General features: G+C 34.3%; 1 protein-coding gene across 1 annotated transcript in view; it reads left to right on the plus strand.

Moving 5' to 3' along the window:
• The window catches only part of PI15 (peptidase inhibitor 15), a 31,894-nt gene extending 17,554 nt beyond the window's left edge, over positions 1 to 14,340 (plus strand). Inside the window, exons 3-6 of the mRNA XM_045849492.1 lie at positions 9,664 to 9,782; positions 10,768 to 10,900; positions 11,023 to 11,138; positions 14,141 to 14,340. Of these exons, the coding sequence (XP_045705448.1) occupies positions 9,664 to 9,782; positions 10,768 to 10,900; positions 11,023 to 11,138; positions 14,141 to 14,276 (504 nt within the window). The 3' untranslated portion in view covers positions 14,277 to 14,340. The remainder of the gene's footprint in view (positions 1 to 9,663; positions 9,783 to 10,767; positions 10,901 to 11,022; positions 11,139 to 14,140) is intronic.
• Positions 14,341 to 14,774: the final 434 nt, after the last annotated feature.

Genomic DNA, 14,774 nt, shown 5'->3' on the forward strand with positions numbered 1-14,774 from the left:
TATTTTCAAACCTCAAAGACCTCTCATCATATTAATACATTTAAATACTACTGGAGATTAAGGGAATAAATAATTTATCCATCTTCTCACAGGTTACATATTCATTGGTTACAACTAGCCAATGAAAAAATACAGAGATAGCAAATGCAGATCTTAATTTTACCAATAGATGTGATTGATGTAGTTCCCAAATTTCAGCGCTCCCTATCCTGTGCAGGATGGGCATGAGTCCTGCTTGGGGACAAAGAGGCAAGAAAAGGTACAAGACCTTCTGACTTACCCTGTATTTGGCATTAAAGGGACAGTCGATCATCTCTTTCACAGGGAGGCAGAGTGACCACTCTCTGTGTGGGTCCTGGCCAGTGCCCCACCAGGGTTTCCAGCATCTTCCTTCAGGAACATGGACACAGGCAAGTTCTCTAAAAGTAAACATCACAGAAAGTGGTTATTCCTCCTCCCTCACAACTGTCATCTCCAAAGTTTTAATTGTGACTTTTACACATAGAAACACCTAAAAAATGTAGGCATCAGTAGTAAGACATTATCTTCCTCCCAAAATCTCTTAATCACAGTTAACAAAGAATGCTCATGTAAAATATTTTCCAGGCATAAACTTTCATTTTATCTTTTTAACATACACAATATTTTGTTTTTAAATATATGAATGAATATAAAGGTAGGATTATATATGCTAAATTACTTTTAAAATTCTTAACTGCCTTAAATATTTGTAAAATTTCGAAAAGAAGTTTTATTGTCTCTGTGGTATGGAAAGGGCTAGAACTGAAGAAATCATAGCCCAAAAGAACACAGATCTTCTTGGCTCTATACTGGGGCTACTCAAGTACATTAAATCATGAGAAGTTGAAGATGAAAGGTACCCTAGAGATGACCTCATCCCATCTTATTTTACAGACAAGTTAACTGGTGGAAAGACTAGCTGACATGGCCTCAGTCACAGATGATCTTAGCCATAGAATCAGGGTTAGAACATAAGATTTTTTATTATTAGGTTAGTGTTATTTGTTCCATGCTGTGTTCATATTTTAGGACAAGATTCTCATTAAGTGTTTTTTGAGTTGTTATTGGTCTGAGTGAACACTGTATTTCAATATGTAAATAATACTTAAATGTATTTTTTTTTCAAGTGACTACAGTTAGTTCAGCACTCTCCAGGGGGAAAAAAAGGGTTGATGCTATTACATCTGGAATTGCTTTTAATTTAGTTATTTTGTATTTCAATGAACTGTAGCCCATATGTCATAAATCAATATTTTATTCAAAACATCAGAATAACTAATAGATAAATTCTCTAACAGCCAAGCAAATGCTTTTTAAAGTTAATTTCAGTACTAAGATTCTATGATGTTCATTACACATTTATTTTTTGTTGATATACTTTACTCCAATTTTTACAAACAAAACAAAGAAATTTGAAGTAATAATTCATAAAATTTCTGTCAAATAATTATTTTACTAAGCTAAGCAATTATGAAAAATGTAATACAATATTTTTTTCATAACTGTAAAATAGCATGATATCAAGTCAGAGAAAAAAACAAATACATAAATAGACACCAGCTCATAAGATATTATAGAATGAGTTTTATCCATTTTTGATACTGTATTTAACATTGAACATTGATTATTTATTAAAATAGTATTTTGTGATATTTCACCACATTTAATCTAATCCACAAAATGGGTGAATTATAGTCTGGTTAACTAAAAGTGGTTCTTGCTATAGCTCCTTGAGTAATTTTAGTTTGTGTATAGCCAAAGGAGATGTGCCACTGTCACCTTAGAATTGCTCTAAATCTTTTCCAAATAATAAACTTTGTGAGTTTATTTCAATGGAATTCTAGATCAATGTATGTGAAATGGTCTTGTTTTTTCTCATTTAAAACAACTTCTGAGTAACTAAAAAATCTTGGAGAGCAGCTGCTATGGCCCTCTAGGGTGAAAATGTTTCTTGAAGAGTTTATCTGTTATTTTATTTTCTCCTATTTTATTTCCCAGTACTAAATTAATTTCCTTTCATTTAAATACATTGTTATATTAAACAAATCTATGTCTCCCATTATTCTTGATGAAAACAATACCTTTCCAGTGTTATGGCCAAGCAATCCTATGAGTTTGCTTGAAAGCTTGTAATGTATTGTGAACTAAGGGCTATAAAGGCTAATGCATGTGAGTCTTGCTTAGTTACCCACACCTGGTGGAAGAGAAAATCACCAGAAAGATGATAAGGAAGATTATGAAAGTAGGGAACCCAGGATTAGTATAAGGACATCCATGTGCCTTCATATACAGAGTTTCATGTGAATTTGAGTAATTACAAAACTGTTACTTTTTTCTTTTGTTACATTATTTTATTGTATTTTATTCATTACCATTTATCCCCCCATGCTATCTTCCATCTCCACCCATGCCCCGTCTCCTACAATCATCACATTGTTATTTCTTTTTTCATACAAGGTCTTACCTTCTAAAATATATTAGTATGCAAAACTTTAGGAGATCTAAGAAGGCAGAGAAGTAAGTGGAAGCTGCACAAACCTCCTCCCAGGACCAATATGGAATTACAACTAAATTGTTGAGGAATCATCCTAAAAAACCAACTGAACCCTGCCTGGAGAAAAGCCTTATAACCATGGACAGACAGAAGAAACCATAATGTGACCTGTAGGGAGTGTGGACAAGGTGTAAGAGGGCTGGCTGGGCTCCCATGGAAGGCAGCTGAAATTCCAAATGGATATTTAAGCAGCCAGGGGATTCATCCTGAAAAGTGTGTGGTCTCAAAACCAAGCTGGGCTCCAAGTCTACAGCACCAGAGCCTAAAAGGAACCCAGAAAACATCCAGCTATGAAAAATAGAAGGGTTTGTATCTTCCAGGGAACAGTGGCTGGAGACTCAGAGAACCTCTTAAAGGGCCAGTGCACAGAATTTTGTTTGTAGCCACTTATCCTGGCATCCAGCAGAGGGAGGACAGAGTGAACTAGAGCCACTTGAGGAGAATCTGGGGTTGGTGGCTCTGGGGAGAAAACTGAAGGAAGATCTGTCAGGATCCCTGTGCTGAGTCATTTCCAGTACTGCAGAAACTATCTTTCTCATGCTGCACTCCTCTCCAAATGGCCTCAGCCTGAGCAGAAGCAATAGCCCCGCCCATAGGAATTACTCTGCTCCACCCTGTGGAGTTTAAACTGTGCTGCTGATTACAATTTAAGGTTATATAATTGATTATCTTAACAATTAAGGCAGATATCTGGGAGCACTTTGAGACTTTAGCTGTCCCTCCCCAAGGCCTGGTGCTGACAAAAACCAGCTTTGGAGAACAGCCTGGTTCTTTCTGCATACAAACAGGCCCAGCAGAGGGAGCCAAACAATGTGGATTAGCGATTGCTCCAAACAGGTTGAGCAGGGCAAGTTACAAGCAGCTTCTGAAAAAGGTGTACACCAGAATCTTTGCAGATCTACCTAATACATAGTAACAAATACAAAGAAGCAGCCAAAATGAGAAGACAAAGATACAGACCCCAAATAAAAGAATGAGAGAATTTTCCAAGAAGAAATAGATGAAATGGAGGCAAGCAATTGACCTGATAGTTTAGAGCAGAAGTGTCAAACCCATTTTCACCAGGAGCCACATCAGCCTTGTGGTTGCCTTCAAAGGGCCGAATGTAATTTCAGGACTGTATAAATGTAACTACTCCGTAACAATTAAGCGAGAGCTCAGTGCTGCTACCAGGTAGAAATAAGGTGCTGGGCTGGATAAAACAAAGTGGAGGGCCAGGTTCAGTCCACAGGCCTTGTGTTTGCCACCTGTGGTTTAGAGTAATGATTATAAGGATACTAAACAGCATAAAAAATATAGGAACCATAAAGAATGATGAGTCAGAAATAAAGAATGTGATATCTGAAATAAACAATACACTGGAAGGAATAGACTGTAGGTTAAATGAAGCAGATGATTGAATCAGTGATTTGGGAAACAAGGGGAAAAAACAGATAGGCAGAGCAGCAAAAAGTAAAAACAAGAATTTAAAAAAATGAGGAGAGCTTAAGAAATATTTCGGACAACATGAAGCATAACAACACCTGCATCATGGAAGTATCAGAAAGAGAAGAGAGTGAGCACAGTTTCAATAACCTATTTAAAGAAATGATGACTAAAAGCTTCCCTAATCAAGTGAAGGAAAAAGACACATAAGTTCAGGAAGCTCAGAGAGTCCTAAACAAGTTGTACCCAAAAAGGCCTACACCAAGACACATCATAATTAAATGGCAAAGCTTAAAGAAAGAGAGGCTCCTAAAAGCCACAAGAGAAAATCAGGTAACAAGAAGGGAGCTCCAATTAGACTGTCCTTTGAATTCTTAACAGAAACATTTCAGGCCAGAAGGGAGTGGTGTGAAATATTCAAGGAGATGAAAAGCAAGGACTTACAACCAAGGCTTCTTTACCCAACAAGGCTATTATTTAAAGTCAAAGGAAAATAAAGAGCTTTCCAGACAAGAAAAAGCTGAAGGAATTTGTTAACACCAAACCAGTACTGAAACAAGTGTTAAAGGGCTTGCTTTAAGAAGAACGGAGAAGAAAAAGAAAAAGAAAAAGAAAACAGACAAAAGCATTTTAACAATAAAATAGAACAAAATATGTATCTATAAAAAAATCCCTAAAATGTAAATGTCTTGAATGCTCCAACCAAAAGATATAGGGTAGCTGAATGGATAAGAAAACAATACCCATATATATGTTGCCTCCAAGAGACACATTGCAGATTGAAAGATACACACAGACTAAAAGTAAAGGGATGAAAAAGATATTGCATGCAAATGGAAAAGGAAAAAAAAGCTGGGATAGCAATACTTACATTTGACAAAATAGATTTTAAAACCAAGGCTATGGTGAGAGACAAAGAAGGATGCTGCATAATGATAAAGGGGACCCTCCTATGAGAGGCTCTAACCCTAGTAAACATATACACAATCAACATAGGAGCACCTATATATGTAAAGTGAGTCTTGGTGGACATAAAGGGAGAGATCAACAAAAATATTGTCATAGTTGGGAATTTTAACAGCCCGTTGACTTCAATGGATAGATCTTTCAGACAGAAAATCTACAAAGAGACAGTGGTCTTATATGACACACTGGATTAAGTGGATTTATTTGATATCTTTAGAGCATTTTACCCCAATGCAGGAAAATATATATAGTTTTCAAGTGCACATAGAGCATTTTCTAAGATAGACCACAAATTTGGACACAAAACAAGTCTTAATAAATTTAAGAAATTGAAATAATATGAAGTATCTTCTCTAACCATAATGCTATGAAACCAGAAATCAATCACAAGAACAATAAAAAACACACAAAGACATGGAAGCTAAATACCATGTTATTAAACAATGAATGGATCAACAATGAGCTTAAGGAAAAAGATCAGGAGATACCTTGAAACAAATGAAAATGAAGACACAACAATCAAAAATCTGTGGGAAAATGGGAAAGCAATCCTAAGAGGAAAATTCTTGCATTGCAGGCCTATCTCAAAAAAAAAAACAAGAAAAAGCTCAAATAAACAATCTAATTTACACTTAAGGGAACCTGAAAAAGAACAACAAACAGTATAAAGTGAATAGAAGGAAGGAAATAATACAGATCAAAGCAGAAATAAATGACATGAAGACTGAAAAAAGGTACAAAAGATCAATGAATCCAAGAGCTGATTCTTTGAAAAGATAAACAAGATTGACAAACCTTTGCCTATGCTCATCAAGAAAAAAAGAGAAGTAAAATCAGAAATGAAAGAGGAGGAATAACAACTGACACCAAAGAAATATAAAAGATTGTAAGGAAATGTTATGAATAACTGTATCTCAACAGACTGGACAACCTGAACAAAATGGATAAATTCCCAGAAACATAACAACCTTACAAAGTGAATTAGGAAGAAACAGAGAATTTGAATAGACAGATTCACCTAGTGAAATTGAAGCAGTAATAAAAATAACTACCAACGAACAAAAGCCCTGGACTAGATGGCTTCACAGGTGAATTTTACTAAACATTCCAAGAAGAACCAACACCTCTCCTTCTCAAGTACTTCATAAAATTTAAGAGGAATGATAGGCTTCAAACTCACTTACAAGGCCAGAATGATCCTAATTCCAAAACAAGATAAAGATACTACAAAGCAAGAAAATTATAGGCCAATATGCCTAATGAATGTAGATGCTAAAATCCTCAACAAAATATTAGCAAACTGATGTATAGCAATGTATCAAAGAGGTCATGCAAGGTTGGTACAACATTCACAAATCAATAAATGTGATTCCCCATGTAAACAAAATGATATTTATGATAATATCAACGGATGCAAAAAAATCCAGCACCCATTTACGATAAAATTCTCAGCAAAGTGGGAATACAGGGAATATGCCTAAACATAATAAAAGCCATATATGACAAACCCACTGCTAGCATCATACTCAACAGGTAAAATCTACAATGTCCCCTTAACATCAGGAACAAGACAGGGATGTCTCCTTTCACCACTCGTATTTAACATAGTACTGGAAGTCCTAGCCATAGCAATCAGATAAGAAGAAATAAAAAGCATCCAAATTGGAAAGGAAGAAGAAAAATACTCATTATTCGCAGATGACATGATACTGTACATACAGAATCCCAAAGATTCGACCAAGAAACTATTGTAACTGACAAATGAATTCAGCAAAGTAGCAGGATACAAAATTAATGTCCAGAAATCAGTTGCACTTTTATATGCCAAAACAAATGAACAGAAATGGAAATTAAGAAAATAATCCCATTCACAATTACTTTAAAAAGAATAAACCTAACCAAAGATGTAAAAGACCTGTACCTGGAAAGTTGTAAGACGCTGAAGAAAAAAATTGAAGAAGATACAAATAAGTGGAAGCATACACCATGTTCATGTATAGAAAGAATGAACATCATTAAAATGTACCCACTACCCTAAGCACTTTATAGATTCAACACAACTTTTATCAAGAGTCCAGTGACATATTTCACAGAAATAGAACAAATATTTCAAAAATTTATATGTAACCACAAAAGGCCCCACATAGCAATAGAGATCCAGAGAAAGACTAACAAAGCTGGAGGAATCGCACTACCTAATAACAAACTATACTGTAAGTCCGCAGTGACCAAAACAACATGGTACCAGCCTAAGAACAGACATATAGATCATTGGATCAGTATAGAGAGCCTAAAAATAAATCCACACCTTTATAGTCAATTAATAATCATCAGAGGGAGCTAGCACATATGATGGGCTAAAAATAGTTTATTCAATAAATGGTGTTGGGAAAATTGGACAGATATTGCAGAAAAATGAAATGGTCACATTTTTACACAATGCACAATAATAAATTCAAAACAAATAAAAGTAGTTTGTTTTTTGGGTCTAAGTATTAGACCCAAAACCATAAAAATCATACAAGAAAACATAAACTGCAAAATCTTGGACATTGCTCAGGGCAATATTTTATTGCATATATCTTCCCAGGCAAAGGAGACAAAAGAAAAAATAAACAAATGGGACTCCATCCAACTGAAAAGATTTTGCACAGCAAAGGAAATCATCAACAAAATAAAAAGACAACCCCCATAATGGAAGAACATCTGATAAGGGATTAATGTCCAAAATATATAAAGAAGTTACAAAAACAACACCAAAAAACAAACAGCTACCCACCCCACCAAAATGAATGGGTAAAAAACCTGAATAAACACTTCTCCAAAGAGGACACACAGATGGCCAATAGGGATATGAAAAGATGCTCAATGTCACTAATCATCAGAGAAATGTAAGTTAAAACCACAATGACATATCATTCTCACACCTGTCAGAATGGCCACCATCAATAAATCAACAAATAACAAGTGCTGGCGAGGATGTGGAAAAAGGGAACCCTTTTGTACTGTTGAGGGGAATGCAGAATGTTGCAGCCACTGTGGAAAGCAGTATGGAAATAACCTCAAAAAATTAAAAACGGATCTGCCTTTGGACCCAGCAGTCCCACTTCTGGGAATATATCTGAAGGAACCCAAAACACTAATTCTAAACAACATAAGCACCCCTTGTTAATTGCAGCATTATTTACAATAGCCAGGATATGGAAGCAGCCCACATGTCCATCAATAGATGAGTGGATAAAACAACTATGGTATATTTACACAATGGAATACTACTCTGCCATAAAAAAATGTAAGGATGGACCTATAAGTCATCATACTAAGTGAAATAAGCTAGTCAGAGAAAGAAAAATACCATATGATTTCACTCATGTGGTATCTAGTGAACAAGTAAGATGGAGAACAGGTTGACAGTATAACTGGGTGTGGGGAGGTGAGGGGTGGAGTTATTGAACAAAAACAACAAAGGACTAATGGACATGGACAACATGATTGCAGGGGGGAGGACGGTATAAGGGGACTAAATGGTACTGGAGAAAAATACAATAAAGATTAAATAAAATATATATATTAAATCCACTGTCTAATCACAATTTGAACAATTTTTTTCAGACAGTATATAAATATTTATGTATTTTAGAAAATGATGTTATGGTTTGGAATTAAAGTATAAAAATTGAAACCATTTTTCCAACAGATAAATACTTCACTAAATTATATGTTCATTAGGGAGAAATTCTGAAAGCATTTTTTCCTATATTTATGTACCAGAATTATAATGTTCTCTAATTTATGTTTTGTACCTTTTAACTTGCTAGAAAATAGATGATTGGGTTAGTGTTACTTTATTATTGGCAGGCCCACAAATATTTAGAGATTGATTTCCCCATAGAGCTTCAGACATGGGAATATCAATCCATATGATAACTAATATAAATGTATACTAAATCTAAGGTTCATTTAAATTTTTTGCCACAAAATTTTTATCTATGGAAAAGTTATATATTAATAACACCCTTGTCAATTAAATTGTTCGAGAACAATTGCTATTTATTTAAATCACAATGTAAAATATTTTTATGGCAGCCCCACACAACATAGTCAAGTTACTTTTTATCATAGTTTGTAGCAACATAAAAGGAATTCTCATATTATTATTAGTACCAAAGATTCAAATAATATAAAATATGAAGTCTCCATGGGATATATTACATTATAACATAGCTTGACCTTTGAAAGTTGCAGTATATTAAACATTATTAATTTTGATAAACTGAATAAATAAGTTTGATCATATTAGTTTTGGAGATATATGGATAGCATGGCTCCTAGTTGCTCTGAAGGTGACCCCTAGGGAAATCAATTGACTTTGGTGGATTCAAATTTCAGTGTTCAGTATGAGGTGTCCCAGATCACATCTAGTTATGGTATTTTTGTTAACCTACCCTTTACTAAAACTGATTTCTAGACTTCTGATATAGGAGTACTATAAAAGCAAAAAAGTTTTTTGTGGTACAATCATATTACATTATAGAACTTTAAGTATCAATGGTCTGAATTTGCCTTCTTTCAGTGAAAACAGTCTCAGAAGTCAGAATTCAAAGAACTTTAGTAAACAGTAGCACCATTTCTTTCTTCTTACTTTTACTTTCTTACTAGTAAACCTGGTAAAGCTGAAGACTTTTTCCCCTTCACAGGTTTGGGATGAAAATCTCGCAAAATCTGCCGAGGCTTGGGCAGCTACTTGCATTTGGGACCATGGACCTTCTTACTTACTGAGATTTTTTGGCCAAAATTTATCTGTGAGAACTGGAAGGTAGGAAGCAGTTTTACTGACACCATTCATCCACACAACTTCATTAGGTTCCAAAGGGGAGTGGTACACATTTCAAGTAATATTGACAACTATTTATTGAGGGCTTACTATGTGCCAAACATGGATGCTTGACCAATGACTAATTTAGATATTTTCAAGGAGCATTTAACTGGTTAAAAGGGCCTAATAAGACCAGTTCCTTCTTTGACCCTTGAGGCAGCTTCCTTAAGCCTGTGTTCTTCACTTACTTGCCAGAATCTTTGAAAGGATCAGGCATGTGCTATACCTTGTATCCCTTCTCTTCTACCTTAAAACACAACCTTTGACTGCAACAGAAACCAATCTTGTGTGTCTGCAGCTTTCCCATGGTTTCATATATCTGCATGTGTGTTCTACAAATTATGCATATTTGCATGCTTATGTGTATGCACATACACAAATACATATGCAAGTATATGCAACTATGGGAAAGCTTTTCCCATTGATGGGATAATTTTCCTTGCACTGTGGAGTGTTATCATCCAATTCCAAAGACCCATTCTCTTCCATCTTGGGGAGGAAACCAGGTGTGCTATTATTGAAATTAAAGTGATATAAGCCTAAGAAAAAAAGCACACTGAGTTCCAGTATTGCAAAAACTTTTATATATCAATTCTTAATTGTGTATAATATTCTGATGGAAGAAATTTTTGACATAGATAAAACAAGGTAAAGATGATGATTCCTGATATATTTGCATGTCTGTTTTTGAAATGACCAGACATATACTTACACAAATACAGGATCACTTGCTCCAGCTCTGGGCATTTTTATGTTAGCCCTATTTGAAGGAATAGAGGATTCTGTGAGGTGGTGTTAGTAATTGTGAGGGGTGTGTATACTCTTGATTCAGCATGAATAATCTGCAAAATGAACAAGACTCATATTAACTTTCAACTTGAGTCTACCTGTGCCCTAAGTATTTTTTGTTTCTCTTGATACTTAGATACCGCTCTATTCTGCAGCTGGTCAAGCCATGGTATGATGAAGTGAAAGACTATGCTTTTCCGTATCCCCAGGACTGCAACCCCAGATGTCCTATGAGATGTTTTGGCCCAATGTGTACACATTATACACAGGTTATATCAATTGTCTCTTTTATTTTGGGTTCATACTTTTAAAAAATGGTCTTAACTGTTTTGGTGAACATGAATTTTCTTAGCCCTGACTTCAGTAATGGCATACTGCTTTATTTTCGCAGATGGTTTGGGCCACCTCCAATCGGATAGGATGTGCAATTCATACTTGCCAAAATATGAATGTGTGGGGAGCTGTGTGGCGACGTGCAGTGTACTTGGTATGCAACTATGCCCCAAAGTAAGTTCCAGGTGGCATACTACTTACTTGAACCTTTCACGATGATAAACACCTTCAGTCTGATAGGCATTTTAATATGACTAGGACTTAACTAAAATGGCTTCTAATCTTGAATCCTCAATTATTCCCATGTACCTAAAACATGATGAGCTGAAGATTTCTTTTAAGGAGGAAAGGGATTCTGGCCTAAAATTGGTGGCAAAACATTACGAGTATGGACATTGACTAAATGCTTCTTGCTACCTTTCCTTTGTTATGGTAATTGTAAAATGAATTTTGTATTTCCAGGCTTTTGATAGCTACATAAAAAGGCATTGGAACACAATCGTCTAGGGAATTTCCACCACAAAATTTCCACCTCAGTGCTGGAATGTTGACTTACCTTTTCAACAGGAAAACAAAACAAGCCTTTCTTCCTTCCTTGTTTTAAGAGTAAAATTTAAAATTATATTTTATTAATTCCATAAATGGTTAAGGAGGCATTCAATATCACAAGGGGAAATTTACAAGCTATGACTTCTTTTTAAACTGAGGCTTTGTCATGATTTAAATTTCATATTAAAAGTATTCAGTAATTTCATCCTCTGGCTTATGTAAAAAGTATTGTGAAAGTTGATTAAAGATTCTAAAATATGACCATATCTACCAACTTTTTTATAATAAATAAGCATGTGTTAACATTTGATAAAATGCCTTTTTGATAACAATAACTCTTCAGATGATAAAAGAGTCCAATATTTATTCATGAGTCTGTTCCTATTTGGAGTAAATGCCAAAATGTGCAAAGGATTTATGACACTCTTGGTGTTTTTCAAAGTAAGTCCCAAACAAAGATTTTCTCCAGTGTTGCCAGTATGGAAGGGGAATGAGAACTGCATTACTCATTTACGTGGTAGTACATCAGTGATTTTGCAAAGTTATAAAAATAGCAATTTCCCCGATGGACCCCTCTTCACAATTTTTAGAACAATGAGATTTGGAAAATAAAATGTGTCTGTTTCATGAAAAGCATTCAACTGTGCATTTGTTTGATATTTTCACTCTCACTCTTTATATTTTCCTGTTAAGCTTTTACCTAAGCTTGTGACATAAATAGGCCAAGTAGGCCCCAAATGATGAAAGAGATTTTTATTTCATTCATTTAATTTTTCTGTTTTTGGCTAATGACTAGAATTTCTAATACTATGGATGAAAGATTTGATTGTTTTATGGTTCCAAGAGATTAAGATATTGTGTTTACATGCTACATTTGTTGTAATGAAAACATTATTTTGAAACTTAGGCCATGAAGAAACTTTTAAAATTCTGACATGTGAATATGATTCTTCTGATGTCAATATGAAGTTATCTCAAGCCTAATGTTTTTCAGGGGAAAAAGTAGGGGAGAGGGAGAAAGACACAGAGAGATAGGGAGGGAGAATTTAATTACATGGACTAGGACAAAAAATAAAAGAATAAATAATAAGTTTATTAATTGACTGATTTACTATTTAATATAATTATTTTATATTAAATAAATCTGTGATTTATGTAAAAGTTTATTATATATAATTTTTACATAGCATAAAATTATATTTCTAAATTTATGTTAGCAAAAATATGTGCTTTATAACTTCATAAAGTAATGTAGAATACATAGAAAAATATATATTTAAAGTAGCAGAGACTTGCTAAAGATGTAGCTTTGGATAAAGATACATAAGGAAATAAATTTTGAATATAGCATGGGAGAGATTAGGAAAAATGAATGAGCTACACTCATTAGAGAATGGGCCCCTCTAACATTTCTTAGCAAGCTTGTGACATTATCAAAATTATGCTTGAGGAAGCTTATCTGGGGGTCAGAGTGTAGAACAAAGGGGATAGAGTGGACAGTCCTGGAATCTCACTTCATTTTGTAACATGAATAATCATCATGGTTTTGCTGTTTATAGTAAGTACTTTATGGATTAAAGTGTGAATTTTTAACTAACTGATTTAAGCAGATAGCTTCATGTCCTGTAGATACATTCTGAGCTGCTGCTTGGTCATACTTAGGTCTTAAAGAAGATTGCAACCACCTGTCTCATATTCTTGCCTCTTACCTACTGTTGTCTCACATACTACCTTGACTTTTTATTATTAACAACCAAATTGTCTCCTGACCATTCAATTTCCTTCACATTGTTGGCTATGTTGTTATTTTCTAGTACTCTAGTTGCTAATCACCGGGCCATGGAAAATATATTTATTACTTTCTCTTTTATGATTAAAGGAGCTAAATAACAGTAAGGCATTGTGGTTGTTTTCTACTCTCAAATAATAAATTGATTTCTGATTTTGACCAGGGTCACCAATATAGATAAAGAAAAACATTAAGAACATAAAGTAATTCAGTTAAATGTGTTCAGTTAACTTCTATAAGGATGGAGTGTTCCAGAATTCATTTTATAATGAGAATCTACAATATTTTACAACTTTATAAACAAATCTTGTGAACATTTATAACTATGTTTTGTACTTATGACAACTTCCTGCTCATTTCACCATTTCTAAGCATCCCAGGAAGTACTATGTGTGTGCACACACCTGTGTACTTCCATATGTACACACATATGTACACAGTGCATATGATTTTACTCTCCTTAGAATGTCACCAGTGTGATTGTTTTCAAGTGCATGTGGCCTGTGCACTCTAGGTGACGGCTGCAGGACAGAGACCAGCATGGCAACTGGCAGGGGCCGGGTAATGGCTGATGTTGCCGTTCATTGCAGTGAGTCACTTGTCATCTATAAATTAAAACAATGTTAACTCAGAGAGGAAATACTTAAAAGTAAGATATATAGAATAAGTTACTGTATAAATAAGAAATGGACATAACTTTCAGTGCCTTTCAAAAATGAAAACTTCTCAAAAAGATCATCACATGTCAATACATGTGATCATGAGCTTAAGGACTATCAAAATTTTTTTAAATGACCAAGTAACATTAATGTTACCTTCTTTTTCTTTTTCTTTACAGGGGCAATTGGATTGGAGAAGCACCATATAAAGTAGGGGTACCATGTTCAGCCTGTCCTCCAAGTTATGGGGGATCTTGTACTGACAACCTTTGTTTTCCAGGAGTAACGTCAAACTACCTATACTGGTTTAAATAAGCTTATCTATTCTTCCGGGACACAGAATGGTTTCTGTGAATCATAGGTCTATATACATATTGAGTTTTGCACATATTATATATATTTTATAATAATCTTGTTTTCCTTTTAATATTCATTGTATAAACTAGTGTTTGCCTAGTATATTGCTTTGACCTTTTAAGGTCATCAAAACATCCATTTCTATTTTCTGACCTCTAAGCATAAATTAAAATATTTTATATGTAGTATTGACATAATTGAGTCATCCAATTCTAAAAGTTGTTTTCCCCAAAATAATTATGTTATGTTCCTAAAGAATAAAAACTATATGTGACCTGTAAGATGTGTGTGTGCATATATATGTGTGTATGTACACGTATATATGCACACACACATATATACATATATATGTATATATAGAGAGAGATACATGCACACACAAATGTAATAGATGATGTAACACATAGATAATAATATCATTTAGTAGTTAACTTGTGGGAAATTAAAAATGTTCTA

Source organism: Phyllostomus hastatus, unplaced genomic scaffold (genome assembly GCF_019186645.2).
Source record: "Phyllostomus hastatus isolate PE091 unplaced genomic scaffold, TTU_PhHast_1.1 phas_contig_65, whole genome shotgun sequence".
Classification (NCBI taxonomy): Eukaryota; Metazoa; Chordata; class Mammalia; order Chiroptera; family Phyllostomidae; genus Phyllostomus; species Phyllostomus hastatus.